The sequence below is a fragment of the Petaurus breviceps genome, unplaced genomic scaffold, assembly GCF_028583685.1.
Source record: "Petaurus breviceps papuanus isolate PSGF00001 unplaced genomic scaffold, PetGlider_PUasm1.0 90825, whole genome shotgun sequence".
Lineage (NCBI taxonomy): Eukaryota > Metazoa > Chordata > Mammalia > Diprotodontia > Petauridae > Petaurus > Petaurus breviceps.
This window is the reverse complement of record NW_027187353.1, coordinates 4067117-4094763: the sequence shown is the minus strand read 5'-3', so window position 1 is coordinate 4094763 and position 27647 is coordinate 4067117. Positions and strand designations below refer to the sequence as shown.

General features: G+C 44.7%; 1 protein-coding gene across 1 annotated transcript in view; it reads left to right on the top strand.

Moving 5' to 3' along the window:
- LMAN1L (lectin, mannose binding 1 like) overlaps positions 1-27647 on the top strand; it is a 47924-nt gene that overhangs the window by 8372 nt on the left and 11905 nt on the right. The window contains exons 3-11 of the mRNA XM_069071190.1: positions 5771-5925; positions 6223-6330; positions 6430-6488; positions 8027-8126; positions 9427-9550; positions 21389-21444; positions 22001-22127; positions 22713-22891; positions 25338-25405. Of these exons, the coding sequence (XP_068927291.1) occupies positions 5771-5925; positions 6223-6330; positions 6430-6488; positions 8027-8126; positions 9427-9550; positions 21389-21444; positions 22001-22127; positions 22713-22891; positions 25338-25405 (976 nt within the window). The remainder of the gene's footprint in view (positions 1-5770; positions 5926-6222; positions 6331-6429; positions 6489-8026; positions 8127-9426; positions 9551-21388; positions 21445-22000; positions 22128-22712; positions 22892-25337; positions 25406-27647) is intronic.

The window sequence follows — 27647 nt, the reverse complement described above, 5'->3', positions numbered from 1 at the left end:
ATATATTCAGAGGAGAGAGCCAAGCAAAGTTACAGAAAGGAAACCCAGCAGAGGGGGATCACCCTTGAAGAGGATCTGTCACCACAGTTGGGCTCCAGAGGAAGGAGGGGACAGGAAGTACACCTCGTATATGTCGGGGTGGGGCAAGGGGCTGTCTGCAAGGAATGGAGATAGCACAACCGGATAAGAACAGGAGGCAGATGTTTGGCTCCGAGGTCAAATATCGAAAGAGACCCATGTGAGATGGAGCTCCACCATTGGTTGGAGTCAACTAGTGACTCTAGTCAGGGGTTTATACTTCATTTGGCAGGCACGGTTTTTCAGTAGCAGAGTGACGTGAATTAGCATCTCAGACAGGGCCGGAGTATACTGGAAAGCACCCTGGGAGTGGAGGTTTATTTTCCAGCCCAGATCCTGTCCCTAAATTGACATTGGATCCCTAGACAAATCACTTCCCTTCTAAGAACCTTGATTTCTTTCTTTGTAAAATGAGGGCGCTCTCATCTCCTTCCTCGGTGACGGGTGATGCACTTATCTCTGCCTCCCAGAGACCCCAAAGCTAATCGCGCACCTCCATCTGCCTCAGTTTCTCCCTCTGCCAGGAAAGCCTCACTCCCCACTCTTCAGGTAAAAGAAGAAAATGTGATCAGGGTCCTAAGGAGCTTATTCCAAAAATATGAAATCCAGGCGTCCTACTTCCCTGCCCAGCATTATCATCCCCCAGCCGCCTCTCCAACGTGTTCTGAATGCTCATCATTGACCCCTCATTCCTCTTGAGTTTTCCACTGTTTCCCGCTGTGTCATCCTCCCCTGCCCTCACCCACTTCCCCCAACCCATCAGCCTCCTGATCCTCCTGATTCTATCCCTACCGCCTCTCCCCTCCCCATCCCTTCTTCTCCACTCACTACCACCACCCAGATCAGATACTCATCACCACTCACCAGGATGACTACAGCCGCCCCCTAATTGATCTTCCTGATTCCAACTGGTCCATCCAATCTATCTGCACGATGTGTATTCCTAAGTGCAGTTCTGATCGTACTTCCCTGCTCAAGAAACTTCAGTTGCTTCCTGTTCCCTCTAGGATAAAATATAAATCTCTGACATTTAAAACCCTTCACCATCTGATTCCAACCTGTATTTTCAGGCTGGGCTTGCATTATTCCTGCTCTCATACTACATTCCAGATAAACTGGCCTATATCCTGTATGTTACATTCAATCTCCTACCTCTGGGCCTTTGTCCTCTATGCCTGGAATGCTTTCCCTCTTCGTCTCTGCCTCCTCCTTAGTTTCCTTCAAAGCACAATTCACCTCCTACAAGGAGACCTTTCCTGATGCTCCCAATTGTTAGTGATCTTACTTGCCAACCCCCTCCTTTCCTTGGAAAAAAATATCCCTTTGTATTCACCCTGTATATAATTTGTATCTGCTCACATTCTCTCCTCCCAATAGGATGTAAACTCCTGGGCAGAGATTGTTAAATTGTTGCTTCTGCATTCCCAGGGTCTACCACAGTGACAGTAACTGAGGAAGAATACCTCAATAAATTCCTGTCTTACTCTGCGCCTTGAATCTTTGCTCAAACTGTTTCCCCAGAGCTAGACTGTCTTTCCTCCTCTCCTCTTCCTGAAAATCTACCCATCCTACAAGGCCATCCCTTCCAGTGAGTCCCCCTTGACTGTCCCCAGCCCCCAACCAATGGTATTCCCTTCTGCCTTTGACCTGCTGAGCCCTTCAAGTCTGAACCACGACCTTATGTGACTCTGGACAAAGCCACTTGCCCTTTCTCAGCCTCAAATTTTCTCATCTGTAAAAGGAGTTTGGAGTAGATGGCCTCTGAGGTCCCTGCCAGCCCTGATCTGCCCTCATTATTTCATGTGTAAGTCTTGTCTCTCTAATTATGCTGTGACTTCCCCAAGAGCTGGAATTGTGTCTTTGGGGGGGGGGGGCGCTTCAATTTCCCAGACATCTGCTGGCTCACTCTCTGCCAAGAGCAGAGCAGTTAATCCTTTTTTGCCTTGCCTTAATGATAATTTCATCCTTCAAAAGGCGCCAGAACCAACAAGGGGAAATTCTTTTTCCCAGAATCTGATTGTTACCGACACAGAGGAATTGGTGTCTGGGGTGAAAATAGATGGAAATCTTAAGGAGAAAATGACTACTTCATCTTAGAAACTATGATAGGGGAGAAAAGATGGACCTTAGATGTTGGAAGAGATTTGAAAGGGTCCAGAGAAAGGCAAGGATGATTTCCTCTCTATGGCAAGGATGAGGTCTTAAAGATGAGAATCTGAAGACACACACAGAAACCATCCTTATGGGGAGGGGAAAGGGAAGTTTTCTGTAGAGAACATTGATGCACAGAGAGCTCACTAACCAGTTTATGGTTTTTATTTTAAGGCATGTATGCAAAGTAAAAGCAAGGCCAGGTAACTCTTGATGAAGGTGTGATGGGATGGTGTAAGGATAATCTCAGGAAAACTGGTGATGTGAATAAGCTAAGACTGGCAAGAAAACCAATGAATCATAACCAAACAGGAATTTTTCAAGCTCTATCAAGGAAAGAAGGAAAAACAAAAAGGAGAGACCCACTGCTTGGGGAATAGGGGATGACAGTGAGTGATGATGGAGAAATGGTAAAGCTGCCCAATTTGATTTATCTTGCCTGTTTTCTCAGCCAGGGAGAATGACCCTTGAACAGGAGAGCATAGAATAAAAATGGCTGATTGGACCTTGATACCCAAGATAAGTGAGGAGCTAGTAAGGAAGCATTTAGCTGCCCTTGAAGTCACCTGGTCCAAGTGAACTATATCCCAGGGTGCTGAATGAATGGGCAAATGTAATGAATGACTGAGCCACTGCTAATGATCTCTGAAAAATCATGGAGGATGGGAAGGCAACTGTTGGCACAATTTTCATAAAGGGGAAGAAGATGTAATCTGCAAACTGGAGCTTGGCAGGGAGCTTGACTTTGATTCTTAGCAGAATCCCCGAACGTGTTATTAAAGAGATGGATGGTGCGTGTCTCGGGAAGGAAGCAGTGATCACAAAGCCCTTGCACCATGTCATCCAGAGCAGCTCATTGCAGACTCCTCTTGTTTCTCTTTTTGACATGGTTGCTAAACTGGTAGATCCGGGTAATGCTTGTGAGCAAAACATTTGCTGAAGTCACTCACGCTCTTCTTGAAGAAAAGATGGGGATTTGTGGCCTAAGTGACAGTATAATTGGATGGTTTTGGAACTGGTTGAATGGTTGGACTCAGAGAACAGTCATTAATGATTCAATGTCAACTTGGAAGCAGATCTCCAGTAGAGTGTTCTATGAATCTGTGCTTAATCTTACGCAGTTTAACATTTTAATCGATCATATCAACAATGAAGATTTTATTAATCACCTCCTGTGTGTAACTATGGCAGGTAAGTGGCACAGTGGATAGAGTGACAGGCCTGGAGTCAGGAAGACTTGAGTTCAAATCTGGCCTTAGACATTGACTAGCTTAACCCTGTTTGCCTCAGTTTCCTCATCTGTAAAATGAGCTGGAGAAGGAAATGGCAAACTGCTCCAGTATCTTTGCCAAGAAAACCCCAAATGGGGTCACAAAGAGTTGGACACGACTGAAAACAACTGAACAATGACAAACTGTATGCAAGGCTCTGTGCTAGACACAAAATGGGTATGAAGCAGTCCCTAGCCTAAAGGAACTTATATTCTGCTGGGAGGATAAAACTTGTACAGAGAAGAGTTAATCTGAAGTCATTTAAATAGTAAGAGAAAGCAGTAATAACTTAGGGGAGTAACAGGGTCAGGAAAGGCCTTGAATAGGAGGTAGAATGGGAGCTGGGCTTTGGAGAAAGTTAGGATTCTTCAAGGCAGAGATGAGGAGGGCCTGTGTTCCAGATATGGGCAACTGCTGGAGCAGTCACAGAGGCAAGAAATGAAATGCTATATAGTAATAGTATGACTGGAATATAAAGGGTATGAAGGAAAGATACCCAACTGTAAGGTGAGTGGGAAGGAGATGGTGAAGGACTTTGAATGGCAGGCTAATGATTTTCTATTTCATCCTTGAGACAGTAGGAGTCACTGAAGAATCTTGGGTAGGGAAGACACAGTCAGATTTCTGTTTTACAAATAGCAATTTCATGACTGTGTGGAGGAGAGATTAGAGGGAGGTAATCTGGATAAAGGTATAGATGCTATGAATTTCTAATTTGTAGATTACCCAAAGCTCGGAGGAGTAGTTGACACACTGGGTGACAGAATTAGGATTCAGAAAGATCTTGACAGGCTATAACACTGAGCCAAAGCTAATAAATGTAAATTTAACTCTTAGGTTAAAAAAGTCATTGGCACAAGGGAAAGATAGGGAAGGAGTTGATAGACACCAATTGAGAGAGAGAGAGAGAGAGAGACAGAGACAGAGAGAGGGAGGGAGAGAGAGAGAGAGAGGAAGAGAGAGAGAGAGAGAGAGAGAGAGAGAGAGAATGAGAATGAGAATGCCTGGCAGTTTTAGTGAACCGAAAGCCAATTTGAGTCATCAACAACACAATATGGAGGTCAAGAAAGTGAATGTAATCTTAAGCTTCACTGTGAGAGATAGAACATCTAGGAATAAGGTGGAGCTACTACTACAATGTTTTGGCTTCATCAGATCACATCTGTAGAATTATGTCCAGTTTGGGGATATCATATTTTAGGTGGAACTTTAAGGAACTGGAGCATGTCCAGAAGGGGCCAATTAAGAATGAGTTCGTGCCCTATGGGGATCAGCTGAAGGAAATGGGGATAAGCTGGAGCAGGAAGACTCAAGGGGGACAAGACAGTTGGCTTTGAGGATCTGAGCTGCTATCACATAGTAGAGAGATTTGACTTGGTCCTAAGGGGCAGTACTAGGGGGAAGGAGAGGGAATTGTGAAGAACTTTGTGTAAACCTGATGGAAGGCAAAACCTCCTCACCTTTGGTGTTATCTGTAAGTGTCCTGGGCTACTTGTATAAGTCCCTGGCTACTCAGAAAACAGGGGCCTCCTTCATTATAGGCTGTTAGACAAAGCTGGGAGCACCCTATGGCACAGGTATCACTCCTTGAAGACAGAAACTTTCAGCCCCTGGCACTGTATCTAGCATACAGTAGGGATTTAATTAGTAACAACAGTAACAATAACTAAGATTTGTATAATGTAAAACACCTTACTTATGGTAACAATTTACATATATTTATATATGTTTGCATATGTTAATGTTTTAATCCTCACAACAGCCCTAGAAGGTAAGTGCTTTTTGATTGAATCTGGTCATTTGCCTTCCTGGGCCTCAGTTTCTCTATCTGTAAAATGAAAGGATTGCATTTGTTTGGCCTCAGGGGTCCCTCTTACTCTAGGTAAATGATCATATGATTGAGTGTTGTGGTAAAATGATGCTTGTTTAGGTGTTTGGGAGGGATGACCTCTCTGCACCCTTCCAACTCTGAAATTCTAATTCTCTTGTCTCCCCCATAGCATTTGGCACAAGGCTGGGCATACTGGAATTAGCCCCCAACTAATAATGAACGAAATGAGTGAATAAAGAATATGAATTACTAAGTGAATGAATGAGTGAATAAATGAATTAATGAAGTGAATGGATAGATCATGTCATGAATTACTGAGTGAGTGAATGAATGAATGAATGATGTGCCTTTGTTAGGCAGTAGGCAGAGATCCCAGGAGGCAGCTGTCCTGAGGAAGATGGATAGCCCAGGTCTCTGAGTAATACCTGAATACCTACAGATGCCATTCCTGGGCTGGAGGAGGTGAGGCTGGCCCCATCCATGAGGAACAAGAGTGGAGTCATGTGGACCCAGTCTGCCATCCCCTTTCCCAATTGGGAGGTGGAGGTGGCCTTCCATGTATCTGGGCTGGGCCGCCTAGGAGCTGAAGGGATGGTAAGCAGCCAACCCCTGCCCTGTCCCAATGTCCATTCCAGGGGAGCCTTTCTTGTCTGAGGAGCTCCTGTTTTCCCTAGGTTGGCAGGGGCAGCTGCATCTCCCCTTAGAAGTAGCTACATTATAGAAAAAAGGACTAGGAATGGGGGAGGACTGAGACTAGCCAGGTAGGGAGGGATCCCCAGGGTGGAAGCACTCTGGAATCCTGAACAACAGGACAGGCCACCTTGGCCCAAGGTTAGCTACTAGAGGCTGCCAGGTGCCAAGGATGGCTGACTGGGCTATTGGTACCCATAGGCAGTGTGGTATGCCCGGGACAGAGGTCAGACTGGTCCAGCCCTAGGTGGGCCAGCTGTCTGGGATGGCATCGGGATCCTCTTTGACTCTTTTGACAATGATGACCAGGTGAGTTGTGCTACAGTCTCTCTGACCCAGTCCATCCAAAGTCCCCCAGGGGCATTGGAAGACTCAAGCCAATCACCTCACTGGTTCTTCCTACAGAAGAACAACCCTGTCATCCAGGTTTTGGCAAATGACGGACAAATTCCATATGACCACCTCCGGTAAGGGTCTGCCCTCTCCTCTTACCCTAGCCCCTGAAAATGAACAGGATGAAACTCACTGGTTGAGTCCCCTTACTTCCTTGTCAATGTTGTATTCAGGCACCAGTGTTCTGGGTTTGAATCCTACCTCTGACCCTTACTGCCTTGTGACCTTGGGCAAGTCACTAAGCCTTTCTGTGCCTCAGTTTCCTCATCTATAAAATAAGAGGGTGTTGGACTAGATGACCTGAGGTCCTTCCTAGTTCTGAATCTATGATCTATGATGACAGGTGGCTCACTGAATTATTGTGGAAGGAAGGAAGGAAGGAATTTAAGTGGTCAATTCAATAAATATTTATTAAACTCCTACTCCATATAGCATGGAAATAGTTAGGTGGCTTAGTGGATAAAGTACTGGGCTTAGAGTCCTGAAGACCTGAGTTCAAATCTGGCTTCAAACACTTACTGGCTGTGTTACCCTGGGCGTCACTTCCCCCTGTTTACCTTGATCTACTGCAGAAGGAAATGGCAAACCACTTCAGTATCTTTGCCAAGAAAACCCCATGGACAATACTGATGTGCTACAATTCCTGGGGTCATGAAGAGTCAAACATGACTGAATGAACAACTATATAGAATAGGGTGTCGGTGCTGGAGAAGTAAGACATGGTTGGGGCGGCTAGGTGGTGCAGTGAATAGAGCACCAGCTCTGGAGTCAGGAGGACCTGAGTTCAAATCTGACCTCAGACACTTAACACACTTACTAGCCATGTGACTTTGGGCAAGACACTTAACCCCAATTGCTCTCCAAAAAACAAAACAAAACAAAAAAGAAATAAGACATGGTAAATGGCCTCCCGAAGTTCAGTCTAGTGGGGGAATCAAACATCCTTTAATACCCTGCTGGATCTTCCATTTTATCAGTGAGAGTCTTCCCTCCACTTATACAGATAGCAACCCCTCTAAGCCTTCTCATCCTGGACTATTACTGTCCATGTCTTTCCATAAATCCTTCACAGAGGATATGTCTGGATCTAAGACAGGGGTGTGGAAACTGCCCCACCCCTGGTCTAAGAAAATATAAATGTAGCCTAAACTCCATATGGGTGGGGACCATGTCTTAGTTATTATATATGTCCATGTACACAGATAAATGGGACACAAATTAGAATTGGGTTGAGCACATAGCAGAGGCCAAACAAAGAATCCTAAAGGATTTGAGAAGGTTCACTTCTTTGTAGGCAAATCTGGGAAGGCTTCATGGAGGAGGTGACACCTTCCAGGTAGACACCTTGAAGAAAGGGAAGGGTTTCAAACAGGTCGAGATATTCTAGGCATACAGGAGACTGTGTAGATGGACAGAGAGGGCAAGAGGAGATCAGGGAACACTGAGTAGTCCAGTTTAGTTGGAACATAGGTAGATAGGAGTCAGATTATGTGGGCTTTGAATACCAGGCTAAATAGTTTGACATTTAATTGACATGAAATTGAGAGCAACTTAACAGGTTTAAGGAGTGGACTAACATGACCCCATCTGTGTATGAGTGAATGTCTTCCAGGGATGGAGGGGGCCAGGTGCTGGGCTCATGTCTTCGGGATTTCCGGAACCAGCTATACCCATTCCGAGTTCGAATCACCTACTGGGAGGAGAAGCTTCGGGTGAGTAACCCTGGAGTAGGGCTTACCCTGGGTCATTTTGCTGCTCCCATCAGCATGTGGGCCTCCACCCTCCTGTACCAACTAACATCTATCAGCCTCCTTAGATGAAGGGAGGTGTGTATGAACATGGCTGAGGGGAGCACAGGTGTGCCCTACTAGCCTGGCAAGCTCTGAGCAGCAAGGGTGTGGTCACACCCAACCCTCTTAGGTCTACTTCACACTTCTTTGGGTGCAGCTCATACTTTCTTAGTGCTCTAAGGATAAGCTTCTCCTGAGTCCTCCTTGGAGTACAGAGATGACAGTACCAGGTCCTGGAAGGCTCTGTCTCAGAGAGAAAGCTCTGGAAGATCCAGCCAAGCCAGAGGATGGTCTGGTGATCACCTGCATGCAGGGTCATTTGAGGACCAGCTTAGCTAAATTCAGAGCAGCTCATCTCCTGTTGTAGAAGATCTCACATGTCCTTCTGGAAGGACCACCTAGTCCAGCCCCCTCATTTTACAGATAAGAAATTGGAGGCCCAAGAGTTTAAGTGATTTGCCCAAACTCATACAGGTATGAATGGCAGGGCCAGGCCTCAGTTTTTCAGTCATAGCTACTCTTTAAGACCGTCTACTGAATTTGTTATAAAAGGGAGTGTAATCTGTGTCCATGGAGGGAGGGTCCCACACCAACCAGATTAGAGACCCTTGAAGCATCTGATACTTGACAAACCTTAAAGAAATGTAAATATAAATTATCATTGTTATCTCTACATGTTACCCACTTGGTTCCTCAGAACAGCTCCTAATTAGTACTTGCTAATGAGAAAACAAATGAAGGCATTTTCCCAAGGTCACAAATAAGTGATAGAGGCAGGACAAACACACCAGATCTTCCGACTTCAAGCCCATATATCTAGACACAACACATTTCATTAGTATGTGCACCCAAGGAATTTTTTTTCCCAGGAGATCATTTATTAAATACTCAATCATACAAGACATTAGTTTTATTTCTCAAATAAACTAAAGAAACAAAAAATAGTCAAACTCAATTTTGTTATCAACAACTAACCTTTACTTTTAAAATACAAAGCTTTAAAAACAAGATAGAAAATGCCCATATTTTTGTGTGTCTGGACGCACCCAGCACACTCTGTGTTCATGCTTATGCTTCTGAACATTGTCCATAGGCACGCATTTAGGGATGTGGACCTCAGTGAGGTTTCCCACCTGCCACCGGGTCAGTGAGGCCCAAGTCCCTAACAAAGACACAGAAGGAGGTCCCTACTTAATCTCTGTTGCTTATCTACCCCTCACAGGTATCTGTGAACAATGGGCTCACCACCCAAGGACCAATAGATGAGATCTGCACTGAGGTGGGGCCCCTTCTTCTGCCCCCTGGAGGCTTCTTTGGGGTTTCAGCAGCCACTGGCACCCTAGCAGGTGAGTCTGGGGGACTGGCAGGGAGAGGTAGCCCCCCTACCCCGGGGCCTTGCTTCAGGGGAAACCATGGTGGAGTAGATTATTGTTTTCCCTATAAGGGCAACTCTTTACAAAGTCACCTGCCTTATGTGAGCTCCAAGAGTAAAAAGACAGTTGGGTCAGCAGATTGAGCCAATTTACCACCTAGGGGCTTGGCTGGAATAGCTAGTCAGAGCATAATCTCTAACTCTGAGCCCAGGCCTTCTTCTGTGTCTTGGACATGCAAGACATCACCAACTTATGTTTTCTGAACAGCAGTTGGGCTCTTAGTGCCTACCCTGGTTCTATCTTACCTTGATTAGAAGTTCCAAGATTATCCTACAATATTTCATGAATTTATCAAATCAGCTCTTATTCTCATTAAGATCTCCATATTAACTTTGCATTACCCAGAGGAATATACATTTGCATGAAATATTATAGTACATTGACTGAATAGAATTGGAAAGAACAAAAAGATACAACCCAACTCCTAGCTCCTCAGTCAGTGAAGGTCAGAAACCTCACCCCTTCCTCTCCCCATCTGAAGCAGGAGCTGACTTATAGTCTCTCAGGGGCCACCACCACTCATCATGTGCCCTTTTCCATCCCGCCACCAGCACCACATATACCTGGAGTCCCCTCTCAGCACAATGTCTTTAACCATCTCTGTCCTCTTGTTTGGCCTCTCCTGGAATCCCTGAAGCTTCAAAAGCTGCCAGTTCTGACCAACTGATGCCCAGGAAAGTGGGAGGGCTCCTATTTAAAAGAGGAAGTCGTCCCTATTTTATACCACACAGCAGACCCCATCATCATATTGGTGTTTTGGGGGGTCCCTGACATAGAGAAAAGGACTATTTTAAAAAAACTGTTTTTAAGCATAGCAAGATATTACTCAACTTTACACAATGCCCAACCTCCTGTGTTTTTGCTTTTCTCTGGTGCTTTAAGATTTGAGAACATTGCAGGAGAAAGAACCTAGGCTATGTCAAAACATGGGTTCCATTTCTCCAAGATATCAAGGATTCATGATTTCATCGCCTAGAAGCAGTTAGATAGTGGATAGAGTCCTGGACCTGAAGTCATGAAGACCTGAGTGCAAATCTGACCTCAGATACTTATTAATTTTGTGACCCTAGATAAGTCACTTAACCTCTGCCTCAGTTCCCTCAATTGCAAAATGAGGATAATAATAATACCTACTTCCCAGGGGTGTTGTGGAGATCAAATGACATATTTGTAAAATGCTTAGCACAGTCTCTGGTATACAGTAGGTGCTTGATAAATGGATAAACCTCTTCATTGGTTGCAGATAGCAATTCTTCCATACCTTAGTAGCCAGTATTCATGGGTTTCCATATAGAAAAAAAAAAACAACAACCAAAACCTCATCTTGTTGAGGAGATCTCTGCACTAAGCTTGTCTGACCCTCAGGAAACACAGAGGTCATTTCCAGGCCTGGGCTTGAAGCCTTTCAGTGTGAGAGGACCTCCCGAGGGCTGTTCTGCTTATATAATGTCTTCCGGAGCCCAGCGTTGCCAATGATGAGACATTGGAAGAAGACTGTCATAGAGAATTACTCCCATCATTAAGATTATACCACAGATGACCCTGATGGAAACTCAGCATCCCACACATCTTTGCTGTACCATTGGGAATGAGACTGGAGAAGAAGATAGACTCCCTCTCCTTGGCTGGTCTCAGGACAAGACTTATATACATAAATAGTCAAAGAGTAATTAATAACAATGCATAGTCAAGACCAAATGAGATCTATAGATACTAAGAACTAGAGTAGGTCAGAGGAGGGAGATGTCTTCATGCTTGGCATAGTCAAGGACTACTCCTTAAAGAAAATAGGATGGAATAGGGGCTTTAAAGGATGAGGGTGGGGCAAGTCAGGTGGTACATTCGATAGAATCCTGGAAGATCTGAATTATTCTTCTACCTTGGACGTAAGCTAGTTAAGGGATCTTGGCAAGTCACCAAACCTCTCTCAGCCTCAGTTTTCTCATCTGGAAAAGGGGGATGTTAATGGCACCTACCTCTTAGGGTTTTTGTGAGGATTAAATGAGATAATATGTAAAATACTTTGTAAGCCTTAAAGTGGTATAGAAATGCTAGATATTTTTAAATTAAGAATGAGTAAGATTTAGATAATTGGAGAGAGGGGGGAGGCCATTCCAGGAGTAGAGAATGTTCCCCAAAAAATGAAATTATAAACAATATGCTCATGAATAATTTCTATGAGAAGGAATAGAGAATGCCATGTATAAAAACAAGTGTGGCTGCACAGGGAGCTCTCAGATGAGCTAAAATTTTTAAAAGGATGCAGATAAAAATTGAAACTATGGCATATAACTGAGGAAGAATACAAAAGAATGACACCTACTTATAAAAATAATGTTGGAAAAGGTCAAGTTCAGCATGAGCTAAAATTTGTGGATAGCGTTAAGGACAAGAACAAAAAAAGGATTTTTAAAATCTGTTTATGAAGCAATGCAAAGAACAGGCCAAGTGCTTAGAGCCAGATGATGTAATGTTAACAAACAATAGAGAAAAGGCAGAACTACTCAACTCCTAAAACGTCTCCATCAAGAAGAATGTCATACTGGAAAGATTGGATCAGACATGGTTAAGAAGTTGGAGTCCAAAGTAGGTGTGGAGTTCAAGTGCTCTGAGTTCAAGTCTCCTGACTTGGATAAATGACATTCTAGAATATGGAAAGAACTTGTAGATGGGATCATTGACCTCCAGTCTGCCTTCTCCAAAGAATCATGGAAAATTGGAGAAATATTACCACAAGATATCTTTTATTGGTCCCATTTTAGAAAGGGTCAAGGGAAGGTAGATTCTACAAATTTAGGCAAGTGAGTTTGAAATTAATAATTGGCAAAATTATAAAAGTAGATTTTTTAATCAGTTGGCTTGTGGATACTCAGGTAAAATGGAGATCATAGGACTTATAGCCGGAAAACATTTATGGGTCACCCCATCTGTAACAGCAAGCACCCCGGCTTCCCCAGGGTGTCTGCCAACACAGGTTCTTGGATCTGCTTTGATAAAGGAAAGCAACTCAAAATGGGTTAACAAGCTTACTTTAATCAGTCAGATGTATATCATTTACCTAGTTCAGGGGAAAAGGTCAGCACCCCGAACCTCAAAGTATACAGGCATAATTATCAAGACAGAAACATCAAGTAGACAGATTTCCAAACTGTCCAACCATTACATCCATACCCAGTCAACATCTGGGTTTTTCAAAGCCGGGGGGGCTCTGGACAACGGCTTTTCAGAATACAGATCAGATCACAGAACACTTCTCAAAGTGAGCCCCCAAAACAAAGCTACACATCAGGGCTTATATAGCCTTCTCCTGGCTCAGAAAATGTAACAACCTTATTGACTCACTGGCCAATCAAGAAGTATTTACTGAAAAACAAGCCTCCCACCCAAGGCTTCAGGTGCACTTTAGCCTAGGGGCAGGGAAGATTTTCCAAATTTGCATTCCCATTACACCATCCCAGCCCTATCCTTCACAAGTGAAAAACATAGGCTTAGAAAGAGGGAAAGTGATTTGAACAAGGTCATGCAGCTAGACCTGGTAAAGCCATTATTCTAACCCAGGTCCTTGATTCCAAATCAGGCTCAGTCTACTCCAACAATCAGCATGGATAAGTGGGTTATGCCAAACTATCCTCATTTGCTTTTTTTTTTCTTTTAACAATTAGGACATTGTAGGTACAATATTCAAATTTCAGGAAAATTTCTTGGAAGAAAGTCTTTACAGCAAGAGTGAACTCTCAGAAGGTTAGAACTGGAAGGACTTTAAAGATAATTCAATCTACACCTCCTCTACACTCACCCCCCCCCCATCACTTTATCTTTATTACATGACCACCCCACCTTTGCTTCCAGTACTACACATCCTTGATGTGAGATCTTGGGCCATTTCTTATGCCCAGGTCAGCCCTGGAAACATACTGTAGCCTATTCATACCCACCATATGCCTCCCCATTGCCCTTAGGATCACCCATGATCATTTTGATTCTTCAGCCATTATGCTGGTTCAAGAATGAATGAAAAATCATTTATTGAATATTTACTATATGCCAAGCTCTTGTGCTAAGCACTGTAAAGAAAGAACCTGCCTACAATGTGTTTACATTCCAATATGGCAAGACAACTCAAATGGATGAGTGGGATCCAGGGAGGTGTATGTTATGGTTTAGAAAATTACAGAGATGGTAAGTGGAGCCATAAGGAAGCTTAGAATAGCAATCACAGTATTGAATTGATTATGGTAAAAGAATTGGAAAGAGATAAGGTAGGGTTCACAGGCTGGGGAAACTGGTAGGCAAGAAGATGGCCAGAGTGCAAAGAGAAGCATGGCTGGAGCCTGCTTTGATGTAGTGGGCCACATAAGGCACTTACTATACATGAAGCAACAGAACCATAACATGATTGGGAAAAAATTTGAAAACATGGGGTTTTGAGTAGTGTAGCGTGAGATTACTGCCAGCTTTCCCCCAAGAATATGCACATTATTCTCTTCCTCCTGTTCAGTTCCTGGCTATCTGATATGTATTGATGGATTAACTCAGTGGGCTGCCCACTCAACTACATGTCATAGTTGGAGTATTAGGCATTCTTTATCCTCTTGGTCTTTCTTGCATGGATTGTTAGACCATTCTCTTCTGAGTGAACATGCATCCCACTGGAGAGATCCAATAATGTTCCAGGACTTGATGCGATACATACAATGTCATCCATACACAGGAGCAGCTAGGGGGCACTTCCTTCTGTACCTCAGTTTCCTCATCTGTAAAATAAGGGAATTGGGATAAATGGTTTGTTATGATCCTTCTGGCTCTAATGCTATATTTCTATGAAATTAAAAACAAATGCCTGTATAATTATAAATGAAGGAGACATGACTAGAGGACTCATATAAAGGGTTCATGTGGAAAAGACCAGGATGTTTTAGTGATATCAGTGATATGACTTATGAACTGAAAAAATTTTATCTGAGTTTAGTCTTCTCTAACAGAAGACTAGCATCCCCAAATGGGGGTTTGGAGTAGGAAATTGGAAGGCAGTAATAATACTGGTGCCTTCTGTCTTTATTGGACCAGAACTGTAACCTGGGTGGGGCAAATGGAGCTTTTCCCTAGGGCACCAAATTTAGAAGGTTCAGTCCTTCAGAAACACAGGAATAATAGAGCTGAGCACCAATGAGTTAAAGTAGGAAGTTACAAGGTGGCACACTGGGGTGTGTTCCTTTCCAAAGAAGCCTTGTACTGATGTTCCATAGGGAACATTCCCCCTCCCCTCATCTGAAGATAGGCTTCATATCTCTTGCCCTGAGTGCTAAAATTCCTAGTTACACCTACAGGGTCCATCAAGAAATCAATCCTTCAGCAAGCCATTACTGATCTTATAAACTGTCAAACTCTCAAAGACTGGAGCATCCTTCTTTTTCTGAACTCTGTTGTTTACATGAGAAGGTTGGGCCTCCTGGGCCCCATCTCACTGAACGATCTTAGGAATCAACAAAACCCTAGGTCTCCACCAAGCACTCAGATAGGTCACCCGTAGTTGCTATATGTGAAGGTGGAGCCTACTCTCTCCAGTGTCCGCCATTATTACAGTTTGAGAGAACAGCAAATAATACTCCCTCTCTCCAGCTGTGCGGAGACTGTTGTTTGGAGTAACATGGAGGCCCCTGCTCTGCCCATCATCATCATCACCATAACTCACACACAGTATTTTACATTCATTATTGCATTTAATTCTAACAACAACCCTGGGAAGTATGTACTATTATTAGCCCCATTTTACAGATGAGGAAACTGAGGCAAAAAGAGATTAAGTGACTTGTTCACAGTCACACAGCTAAGTAGGTATGTGAGACAGGATTCAGGATCAGGTCTTCCTGACTTCAAGTTCAATATTCTATCCACCTCAGAGGTAGGGGTTCACATCTATCCCTGCTTTCTCCATCCCTGGATCAGGCTGGTGAGGCTCCAACTTCAGACCTTCTCGGACTGCATTTGGAAGGCTCCTTAGTTTGGGATCTTCCACATATGTGGAAGCAGTATTCACTCCATCCTGCTTCTTCAGATTCTACTAGAAAACAGTGAGCAAGCCCTCCATCACTACTGGGAAGTCAACACCAGGCCTCTCCTCTCCAGGACACCACGTGGGACTCGGGCCCTTGGACACCAGTCCCAATCAGAAGCCAAAAGCTAGCTCTGCATGCCTTCTGGGTGTACCATCTGGGGATGGGGCACATGAGAGTTGTCAGACCCCTATGAGCTGATCACTGGTCACTTACCAGCCCAGACAGGTGGGCTCCAATCTCTGGCCCTGGCTGGTGGCAGATAGGGAGCTGGCTGCTGTTTGGATAGAGATCAAGCTTATGCTGCATCCTCTCATCACAGGACCCTGGAGTGGGGGAGGGGAGGGACCCCAATCAACTGTATTTCCCTGCCCTGTGGCTAGCAAACTCCTACCTCTTCCTGCCCTAATCCCTATAATTCAGAGACACCATCTGCCAAGGGGAAAACCTCCTTATGTTGCCAACACTTCCCACTTTATCATTCCTATCCATCTCAGCCCTTCCCCACTCCCTCTGTTCTCCCCTTATATTGTGCCCTTTGGATTCATTAACAAACTCTTGTTCATCCTAAATCTCTTCTTTTCATATGTCATATTGCCTCCACATCCTGCCAAAATCGTTTTCCTAAGGCCCATGTCTGTCCACATCACTCCCCTGCTCAGAAATCTTCAGTGATTCCCCATTGCTACTAGGGTAAAATAAAGCCCTCTGCAATCTAGCTTCCAGACATTTCCTGTTACTGCCCTTCACACACCCCAAGTTCCAGCCAAGCTGGCTTGCTAGCTATTCCCTGAATGTGGCATTCCATCTCCTTTCAGGGGCTATGTCCCATGCCTGAAGTGCACTCTATCCTCACTTCTACCTCTTAGAAGACTCAGCTTCCTCCCAAGTTCATCTCCAGTATAACTTCCTCCATGAAGGCTTTCCACATCCCCTTCTCTCTCTCCCTCCTCCAACTACCTTGGCTCTACCTGTGTGTGAACATGCTCTATCCTCCCAATGGATTGGAAGCTCCTTGAGGATAGGGATTGTCCCATTTCCATCTCTGTATCTCCAGCCCCTAATATTGTGCAATACATACTAGCCACTTGAGATATAGAACAGAATTTTAATAAGAAGGAGCTTTACTTCTAACAACTCACCTTTTTACAGTGTCTTTATATTTTTAATATATATATATTTATATATAATATATATTTATATTTCTTCCTAATCACCCTGTGAGGTAGGTAGTATAGATGATACTAATTAGGGAGTCAACTGGCATTTTTAAGCACTTATTGTGTGTGAATCAATACTAAGATGAAAAGAGTAAGACCCTGAGAAGGTCATCAGCTTAGCCAGAGTCACACAGTTAAGCGTCAGAACCAGGATGCAAAACTAGGCGTTGTTGTTCAATGGAAGGGGCACTGGATTTAAAAGGAGAGGTCCCAGATTTGTATGTCACTCTGCTCCTCATTAGCTGTGCAATGATTACGAGCAAGTTCTTTCATATCTCTGGGCCTCAGTTTCTCCCTCTGTAAAATGAGGTGGTTGGACTAGTTGGCTTCTAAGGAGTCTTCTGATTCTTGAACCCAAGGCCAGTGTTTTTCCCTGCTGCCTCTAACCAAGCATGCCTGGACCCAGTCCCACGGCAAGTGTAAGGATGAGCGATCTTTGAATCATCATCAGTTTCCACACCTGTTTCCACATCAGCCTGGCCAGAGCCCCAGTTATCTCAGCAAGACAGATGCATGAATAAATCCTCCAAACTTTATGGGCTCCAGTAAATTGAGATGTTTGGTCTGTTGGCCTGCATGTTCTGTCCACTCTTATATTAACTTCATTGATGTTGGCGTTCTTTGATTTATAGCTGAAAGAGCAGCTCATTTGATGAGTGAGTAAACTGAGACCTAGTCAGGAAGTGTCAGAGCTAGGATTTGAACCCAGGTCCTCAACAAGATTCTTTCCACTGCCCCACATGGCTTCTCCCTCTCTCCATTTGACTCTCAGAACGTCCTTGCCTTTTCATCCTTTGTGATTCTTATGCAGGTTCTCCAAAGGATGCTTCATAGAAGGGCTTCCTAACATGCTGATAGCCTTCAGCTAGGTCCTTTTTACATTGTCATGGATAACATTGCAACACTTTAGCTGTCAGTCTGTTATCCCTCCCTTCAATTATGTGACTGGCTCACCTTTGGTGATCACGAGTGTCTTATATGATGTCCCTTATAACATGTCTTACATGTAAATCATCTTTTGAATTATGTCGAAGGCTATCTATGCCTACCTTGTATGTCTCATTCTCTGGGTCAACCAGTCAATCAACCGATCAGCAAGTTTTAAGTGCCTACTATGCGCCAGTCACTGGTTTAGGGGCTGGGAATATGAAGAAAAACGAATGAAATCATCCCTTGTCCCAAGGAGCTAACATGCTACGGGAGGACAAAACCCACAAATTACATTCTTCAGAGGTTGTAGTATCCCAAGACTCACAATCCTACAGCATTGCCAGAAGAACGTTTGTGTTAAAAAGAAAAAGATGAGATTTTTTTTACACTGGGGAGCTGCTGGGCTCTTTAAACATACTACTCAAATTCCCAAGTGACTGAAAGGTACAGAAAAGCCAAGATCCTACTGTTTTGACTATATTTTTAATTACAAAAGGAAAATCATTTGACTCAGTAGAGCAAAATGTAGCCTTCAAGGCTATGCTCCAAAAAGTAGTTGCTTATGATCTCTGATACTCTGGTCTGTTGAGATTCCTTGATAAATACAACCACCAGAGAATGCTAGACAAAACTGAGCCAAGGGGTGGCTAGATGGCTAGGTGGTACAGTGAATAGAGCACCGGCCCTGGAGTCAGAAGGATCTGAGTTCAAATCCGGCCTCAGACACTTAACATAAAACTAGTTGTGTGACCTTGGGCAAGACACTTACCCCTAATTGCCCTACCTTCCTCCCTGCAAAAAGAAATTTTTTTTTTAAAAAACTGAGGCGAGACAACAGTCCAATGTGCGGTGGTAGGGGTGGTGGGGCAGAGAATTGCTCCATCGCAGATGCAGTGGCAAGGACAGGATATAGCTGGTCCCCAAAGAGTCCCCTACTCTTAGTGGGGATAACATCCTCCAATATTTCAGAGGACCATGAGGCAAGGCACTTGAGGGAAAAGTGTGGAACTGAGCCCTCCCAGGAAGGATTTGTGATGCTTCCTCCACCCTCTCCCCATATTGGTACCCTTGACCAAAGCCCCATTCACTCTACCTTAGTTACAGATCTGACAACTATAGAGATAAGATACCTAGCATTTTCATAGAACGGGTCCAGCACAGGGTACACATGGAAAGTGGATTCCCAATAGATTATAAGGTCCTCCAGATGCTCCTGATTTGAGAATTCAGTTTAATACAATTTAACAAGCATTTATTAAGTGTCTGTCATATGCCAGGAGAGAGGCAGCAAGGCATAGTGGATAAAAGGCTAGCCTCAGAGTCAGAAAGACCTGGGTTCAGGTCCTGACTCTGACTTATACTGGCTGAGTGACCCTGGATAAGTAACATAACTTCTCAGTGTCTCATTCAGCTCTCAAAGACTGCAAATTCCAAACCAGGAGCCTATTTGCTCAGGTAAAAGGAATTCCTCTCAGGGCATTCCCTTCACTGATGACATCACAGAACAAGTCAAAACATAATTTTCCAGTGCTAGGCCCAGCTGAAAAGAAACATAGTTCTTACCCTCAAGAAACTTTCTCCTGGGAGATCCAATACAGACACAGATAAGGAAATGAGTTATATACAAAGGAAAGAAGATGTAATGGGGCAGAGCAGAAAACAGTGTGCTAATAACTAAAGAAGGTCAGTTAAGACCTTGTGCAGAAAGTTGAACATGAACTGATTCTTGAATGGAGTTAGGAATACTTGAATGGAATGAATGCCAAGAGGGAAGGGAGCCCAGAGAACACTTCAGCCTTCGGGACGGTCTAGGCAAAGGCACAAAGTTGGGGGATGGAATAGAAAAGGAGAAATAGGCCAGTTGGGCTGGAATGTGGAATGATGTGCATAAGCCTGGAGAGGCAGGCTGGAGTCCCATTGTGATGGGCTTTAACACCAAAGAAAGGAGTGTGTATTTGATCCTGGGAGTCACGGAAGCTTTGAACAGAGGAGAAACAGGGTCAGACTTGTTCTTTAAGAAAATCCCTTCAGCAGCTAAGCAGAGTGTGCATTGGAAAGAGGAGAGTTTAAAGGCAGGAAAACCAATGAGAAGACTCTGGCTGTAATCCAAGGGAGAGGTGATGAGGGGCAAAATGAGAGTGGTGGCTCTGTTAAGAGAGAAGGGAGCCGATGTAAGAATAAGGAGAGGCAATGTCTAGCTAAGACTTGGTAACTGATTTGTTATAGATGGTAAGGGAGATGGAAGAGTCAAGGATCTACCATAAAAGTAGGAAAGTTAGAAAGCCGGGTGAATTTAGGGAGAAAGATAATGAGATCCATTTTGGAGATGGTGAGTTCGGAATGCCTATGGAAACAGGCTGGAGCCACCCAGAAGGCAGTTGTTGATATAAGATTGGAGCCCAGGACAGAAATAAAGGTTGGATCCTAGTTTGGGAGTCATCTGTGTAACATAATTGAACACAAAGGGGCTGAGGAGAGAGTATAGGGAGAAAAGGAAAAAGGGCCCCGGGTGGAGTCTTGGGACATACCCATGCATAGGGGCATGAATGATTCAATAAAAGAGACTGGGAAGGATTAGTCAGACAGCTAGCAAGAGAACCAAGGCAGAGTCATGTCAGGGAGAAAAGAATATTAAGGAGGAAGGAGTAGGTGTCAGATATGGCAGATAAGTCAAGATGGGTAAGGACTGAGAAAATACCACTGGAGTGAGCAATTAAGAGGTCATTGGTAAAGTTTTGGCAATCTTACCTTGGAAATAATAGTTTTAGTTGAGTGGCTGGATCAGAAGCCAGACTGGAAGGGGCTGAGAAGCAAGTGAGTGAGGAAGTGGAAACAATGAATGTAGACAGTTTTTTTTTTTTCTAGTAGTTAGGCTATAAAATGGAGGAGAGCTAGAGGATGATAGTTTGAGGGATGAAGCATTTTGAAGGCTGGGAGAGATCTGGGGATATTTGTAGGAAAACTGGAAAGGAGCCAGTGGATAAAGAGAGACTGAAAATTAGGAGGAGGGGACTGATCAAAGGGACAAGCTCCTGGGAGATCCAGGAGGGAATAGGAGCAAGAATACAAATAGAGAGAGGGGCGACCTTGTCAAGAAGGGCTGACTCATGATAGATAGATAGTATTTATTAAATGTTTACTATGTATTAGCCACTGTGCCAAGTGCTAGGGATATAAACACAAGAGCAGTCACTTCCCTCAAGGAGCTCACATTTTAATGGGGAAAGACCTGAATAGGGGCAAGGTGGCTGATGAGAAGATGAAGTTCAGAGAATGAGTTCAACCATGAATGACTCAGATACTTCCTGGGAACAAAGGAGGAGAGAATGGGAAGTGTATGATATTGAAAGGATCTAAGATGTTGAATTGGGGAGAAGAGAGCTCATATCAGGTGACAATTTTCTCTGCAGAGTATGAGGTAAAGCCTTCTGCCAAGAGGGAGGAACTTAGAGATTGGGGCACATAATACCACCTATGGTGAGACTATGAGGAGATCCAGTGGAAGTGGGTTCTTAGTTTCTGACCTTCAGTGTCCCCCCTATTTCTAGATGACCATGATATCTTGTCTTTCTTGACCTTCAGCCTGAGCAAGCCAGTTCCAGAGGTAAAGTATGAATTGGGTCCCCTCTTTACATGTTGGAGGGGTAGGGGGAAATGAGGTCTCTTAAAACTTAGCCCGGTCTGAGCAGTTAGTCTCTACTTCTGGCCTCTGGTCCCCAGTTAGTTTGACCTGAAGGTTCTGATGGCCCATGATAGAGGAAATGCCTGCCAGCTGAACTAGGGAATACACCTTTATGCTGAGTAGAGAAACTAGGCTGATGGGAATGATTCATGTCGGGGTTAGCCTTCTCAGCAGTCTAGTCTGAACTCAGGGAGACTTGGCACACGATATGAGTGTTTATGTGCTCAGTTCTCCTCCCACTCCTGGGAAAGGACTTGAAGGGCAGCTTCCTAGGCTCCTCTGGGCCTGGCCTGCCCCCCTCCCCCTGTAGAGTTCCTCCTGTGTTTCTTCTCCTTTCTTCTTGTCCCTTCCAGCATGGTTGGGGACCTCATAGCCAAGGCTGCTGCTAATGCATCATTTCCCCCCAGGTGACACCAGCCTGTTCTCAGTGGGCTCTGCCCTGCCTCTCCATCCTACCCCCACCCAATTCTCTCCCCAGGCTCTCCCCTATGTCATTCTTGAAGCTGAACAACACAGGCTCAAGCATCAGCTGCAGGATTTGCAGAAGGAGCTGAAACTCCAGAAGGAAACTTCTCCAAAGCCAGACTTGGCCACCCCCTCCTGGGGTAGGAGTCACATCACTCCTCTGCCCGCAGAGCAGAGAAAACATGGTAGTGTAATGGAGAGATTGCTGGATTTGGAGCCAGAGGGGTTGGGTTCAAATCCCAGCTCTGCCACTTACTACTTATGTGACCTTGGTCAAGTCACCTACCTCTATAAGCCTCAGTTTCCTCAACTGTCAAATGAGGCAGGTGGACTAGTAGATTCCTAAGATCTAAGCTCTAAATCTGTGATTGTACCATCTCCATGCCTCTATTTGTTCCAGTTTAGAAACGTCCAGTTCTCTTTTCTCCTATCCTCCTTTACCTCACTGTGCCCTGTTCACGTACCTGCTCCCAGCCTCATTAACTTGAGCTAAGACAAGCCTATCCACTTGACCATGACCCAGAGAAGGGATTGAGGGGGAAAGGGACTGGGAGCATTGCCTGGGAGAGGCAGCCATGAACTCTTTTGACTTCCTTTGATTTGGGACTATGGACAAATCCGTCCATCCTCAGAAGTCTAAGCAGCCAGGGACTCAGGCCGCATGATTTCCCTTCCCCACACTCCTAGAAGTCCCTCTCTGAGTTCTCAACTCACTCCCCACCTAGGGGAAGTGTACCTTGACCTGGAACTGACCCTCAAGAGACACAGCCAGGTCCTGGAGCAGCTACAGGATCTCTCAGGGAAGATGACTCAGACTGTGGAACAGTGGAGGAGTCAAATGCAGTCCTTGGGGCACCTGGACAAGAAGAAGCAGGAGGCTGATGGTGCCCAGGCAAGAGGCTGGGTGAGTGTCTGCCTCTAGCAGGCACCCCAACTTCCCTATGGGAGGAATGAGGGGAGGAGCCAAGAGAGTGTTTAATCCCTCTTTGTAGCCAGGGGGCGAGCTCTAAGAAGATCTGAGAGTGGGAGAGACAGTCAGGTATGTCCCACTACTGTATTCCTGTGACTACACAGACCAGAGTTGAGAGTGAGTAGAGTAGAAGAGAGTCATCAGAGACAAAAGAGAAGAGAAAGGAAAAGAGTAATTTATAGGACTCTGTAATAATAACGATGATGGTGTTAATGATAGTAATGCTCTAGGGAATGGAGAAATGACTAATACTTCACATTTATAGCTCATTTTACAATTTATAAAATGCTTCCTTCCCTCTTGCCAATCTTGTGAGTTGGGTCATGTACAAATTGCTGCCTTGTTTTATTGATGAGGTGATGTGATGCAGGGGTGAGTGGGGGTGGGGGAGCACTGGATCAGAGTCAGAAGAAGGCTTGGGTTCAAATCCCTACTCTGCTATTGATAGTAATGTGATTTTGGGCAAATCATTAAATCTCTCTGGATTTTGGTTTCCTCATCTGGAAAATGAGGGGGATGAAGGAAATGACCTCCACTTCTAATTCATATGATGGTTCCTAGAGACTTGGAGAGGTCAAGCACCATCCCCCAAGTCACACAGACCTTGTCCTAAGATTCACTTCTCTGGACTCCAAGTTCAGTAATCTTCCCATTCACTATCCCATGCTGAGCAGGAGGAGGGTAAGACTATCAAATGAAAAGAGCTGCTAGGTGGAGCCGTTCGTGCAAAAGTTTGAGACCAGGAGTCAGGAAGACCTGAGGACAAATACAGACTAAGGGGTTACTGGCTGTGTGACAGTGGGCAAACCTCTCTGTCTCAGTGTTCTCAACTGTAAAATGGGCATAATAATAGTACCTACTTCCCAGGGTTGTTGTGAAGCTCAAATAAGAAATATGAATAGTGCTTTGTGAACCTAAAAGTGCAGTACAAATGCTAGCTATTAAAGGCAGGAAGAGATAGATTCTTGCAGAGCCATGAAAATAAATGCATTTGTGAATGGATTTAGCCAGGGCTGGGAGAGGCCACTCGTGCTTATGAGGGACTAAAAATGCCCATTACTTGGGCTCAGGCTTACCATCTGATGATGGGCCTAGAATTGGGGCTAATTCACATGCCACTTTGCATGTGATTGGCACATCACCTGATTAATGCCCAGATGCCCAGAAATCCTGCCAGGCCCAGTTTCTTTCATCTGCCATTGTCAAGCCCACAGCAAATCCTTGCCTGTCAAGACCAGCGTACCAAGCTTGGGAAGAGGAATGGACAGGCAGGCTATGCTCAGGTGTGCCCAGCTGGGTTTGATCTTCAAGAGTAGAGCTAGGGATTGTGAGTTTTGCTCAGCTCTGATGGCAGATGACTTTAAGCTTCATAATCCCTTGAGCTAAAGCTGCTTATGCCTGGGGTGATTGTCGGAAGAAAGAGATCAGGAGGGAGAGGCGAGGTTTGGGGTGGGACAGGAGTGGAAAGAGACTGTAAAAGTCTTTCTCCTGGTGGGGGAAAGGGAGTTAGTTGGAGCATCCTATGGGCAATCCTGGGATGAGGGTCATTGTCTGCTGCAGGTCTGATCTCCAGGCCCTCTACTACTAAGGCACAGAGAGGGGCAGTCTGGTATTCAAGGTCACACAGCAAGAAAGGAACCTTAGAAGAACTCATTGATGGTGAGTTCAGAGTCTGGTATTCAAGGTCACGCCTCCTTGGGTGTGATGGGTTGGACCACTGGCCTGGAGGTTCTAGGCTGTGTGAATTAAGACAAGAGGCAGGCCCTTATAGTCATGTATTCTACATGGCGGAGAAGATGGCTGTTATTTTGGGAATTGAGCTGTTCAAACAATAGACTGACCAGTCCCCTACCAGCAAGGGTCCTCGGGTAACAACTATGTAGGGAGGCAGAGAAATGAGAAGCCATAGTTCCCATTCTCAAGGAACTCCTGGAACGAGAGGGGAGGTGCAACCTGCCCTCCTTATACCCCTTACATATGTTCTCATTTAAGCCTCTCAACAATCCTATAAAATGAGAATGATTATTCCCATTTCACAGATGAGGAAACTGAGAAATACATAGATGAAATGGTTTGCTTGTGGTCACGCACCTAACAAGTAGCAGAGTTAAGACTCAAACTCAGGTCTCCTGACCTCAAATATAGGGGCTTTTCCATCACACTGAACTTTAATTTGTTAAGGAAGCTTTCAAGTAACTGGATCAAACAGACAAGGTTAATAGGGGAAGACTTCCTGGAGATGAACTTGAAGCAGAGGCTTTGAAAGAATGACTTGGGACTTCAAGGGTTTAGTTGGCTGGCCAGGATGTGGCCCCTGGGAAATGGTCTCCCCCTCACCCCCGACCATTTCACTAAATGCCCCACCCTTGGACTCTTGCAGAATTCCCATGCTGCAAGGGCCCTATTCCAAGGCCAACAGACCTTGCTTCAGAACATGCAGGAGATGAGGTAAGCACAACCCCCTACTCCAGAAGGGAGTGGGTCCAACCCTCTGCAGAGAGAGATGAAGCTGCTGACTATACAGCATGTTCTGGGGGGTTCTGACATGGACCCCCTGATCAAAATACTCACTGCCATCTGACATTCTAACAGGAGAGCCTCATTCCTTTGGGTTAAGGGGCACATCCCCTTGGGAAGGGTCACACATGAATGTTATCAGTAATTAATACCGAAGTGTGAATGAGGTTATTAGAGTCCTTTTCTGCTGAGGGTCCCTGGGAATTTTGATGCAGGCTAGAAAGGAAGGGGTAATTTTAGAACCCAGGACACTGGGGAGGAGAGGTCAGGTGGGGGGTTGGGAAGAGGAGAGGAGAGAAAAGAGACCCTATCTAAGGTCCCTGGGACCCCTTCATCTCTCTTCTGCCCTTGCCTGAGCACTCAGTCTAAATTAGAGAGCATGGGGAAAGTGGCCACTGGCAAGAGTGAAAGAATTGAAAGTGATACGTCCAGAGGGGCAGACCCTGGGCATAACTTTGGCCACTGAGATCTCAGCAACTGAAGGCACTTTCTTTCCCACTGACTTCCTAGCAGGATGGTTTGGATGCCCAGCTTGGGGTAAGGCTTCAGCTGAGAAGGGGGCGCTCGGGTCATCATGGGGAACAGGGGGCCCAGATGCAACAGGGAGTGGCACATAGCCTGGCAAGGTTGGAACAGAGGGTTGGACCCCGACTGGTACAGCCTGACCTTCCTACTAGGTCGGCCATGTGCATAAGCAAAGTTAGCAGCTATACAGGTAACACCATACAGGAAACCCTAGAAATCTTGGTGTAATTTTAAGCTCCTAAAGCTACTTATTTTATGTTAAAGATAATAGCTATTTAAGCTATTAAAACTCAAAATTTCACTAGGATTTGGGGGGCACCCCTTATAAAGGAGCAAGGGGAAAGGTACTGCCTCCAGATTTCTCCTTTACCCACTTGTGACCTTGCCTCAAACTCTTTTTGTTTCAGGACATCGGAGTCCTTCCTTTGGGTCAGGCTATCATATCTCAAGAAGAACTCAGTGAAAATATAAATATGAGAAAGCATAGTGGACTCTTAACAAGACAGAACTGACCCAAATATTGATCCCTCATGTATATAACTGGATCTGGCTTGTATAAAATCTGAGTTCAACCCATAACTGATGAAACATGAGAAGGGAATGGGCAGGCTTTGTCAGATAGGTTTCTATAGCAGATCTCACATACACAGTCATGCAAATGGCAGCTATGGAGAATATGAAATCCTGCTTTGTCCATGGTCTTCCTTAAACAAGGGGAAGCCTCCACCACTCACAGTACATTAGCATGAAACAAGCTTCTATAATAGCTGTGATTGAGGAAATAACTCTCCAGCAATCCACCCCCCCAAAGCACTAACATCAAGTGAGGCATCCAAGGAGAGGATGTGGTCACTGAGGGCATCTGCCATCATGAAAAACATCATTGATGGCCAGGTTATCGAAATGGTCTTCTCCACTGGTAATGTTGCTGCCATTCCACTGAGCCAAAGAACATTGCTCAGAGAAATAGGAAGAAAGAAAGAGAGAAAGAGAAAGAAAGAAAGAAAGAAAGAAAGAAAGAAAGAAAGAAAGAAAGAAAGAAAGAAAGAAAGAAAGAAAGAAAGAAAGAAAGAAGAGAAAGAAAGAAGAGAAAGGAAAGGAAGGAAGGAAGGAGGAAAGAGAGAAAGAAAGAGAAAAAGAAAGGAAGGAAGGAAGGAAAGAAAGAAGGAAGGAAGGGAGTAAGGAAGATCCGTTTAACCATCCATTCACACTGAGAAAATAAAGTGGATGAAAAGCTCATAGTAACTACAAACATGAAGCTGGATGAGCAGCCTGTACTTGCCCCAATTGGGGAGTATTACACAGCACTGCTTTGCAGCATTACAAAGAACCTTCCTCACAGACCTATGAGATATGGTTGCAGATGCACTGTGAGTTTGACAGTAATTTTCATTTTAGGGAAGTGTAGCAGCAAGCACCCCAAGCGTCCTCAGGGTGGCTGCCCATACAGGTTCTTGGATCTGTTTTGTTAAAAGAAAGCAACTCAAAATGGGTTGACAAGCTTACTTTAATCAGTCAGACATATATCGTTTACCTTGTTCAGGGGAAAAGGTCAGCACCCTGAACTTCAAAGTATACAGGCAGAATTATCAAGACAAAAGCAGATCAAGTAGACAGATTTCCAAACTGTCCAACCATTACATCCATA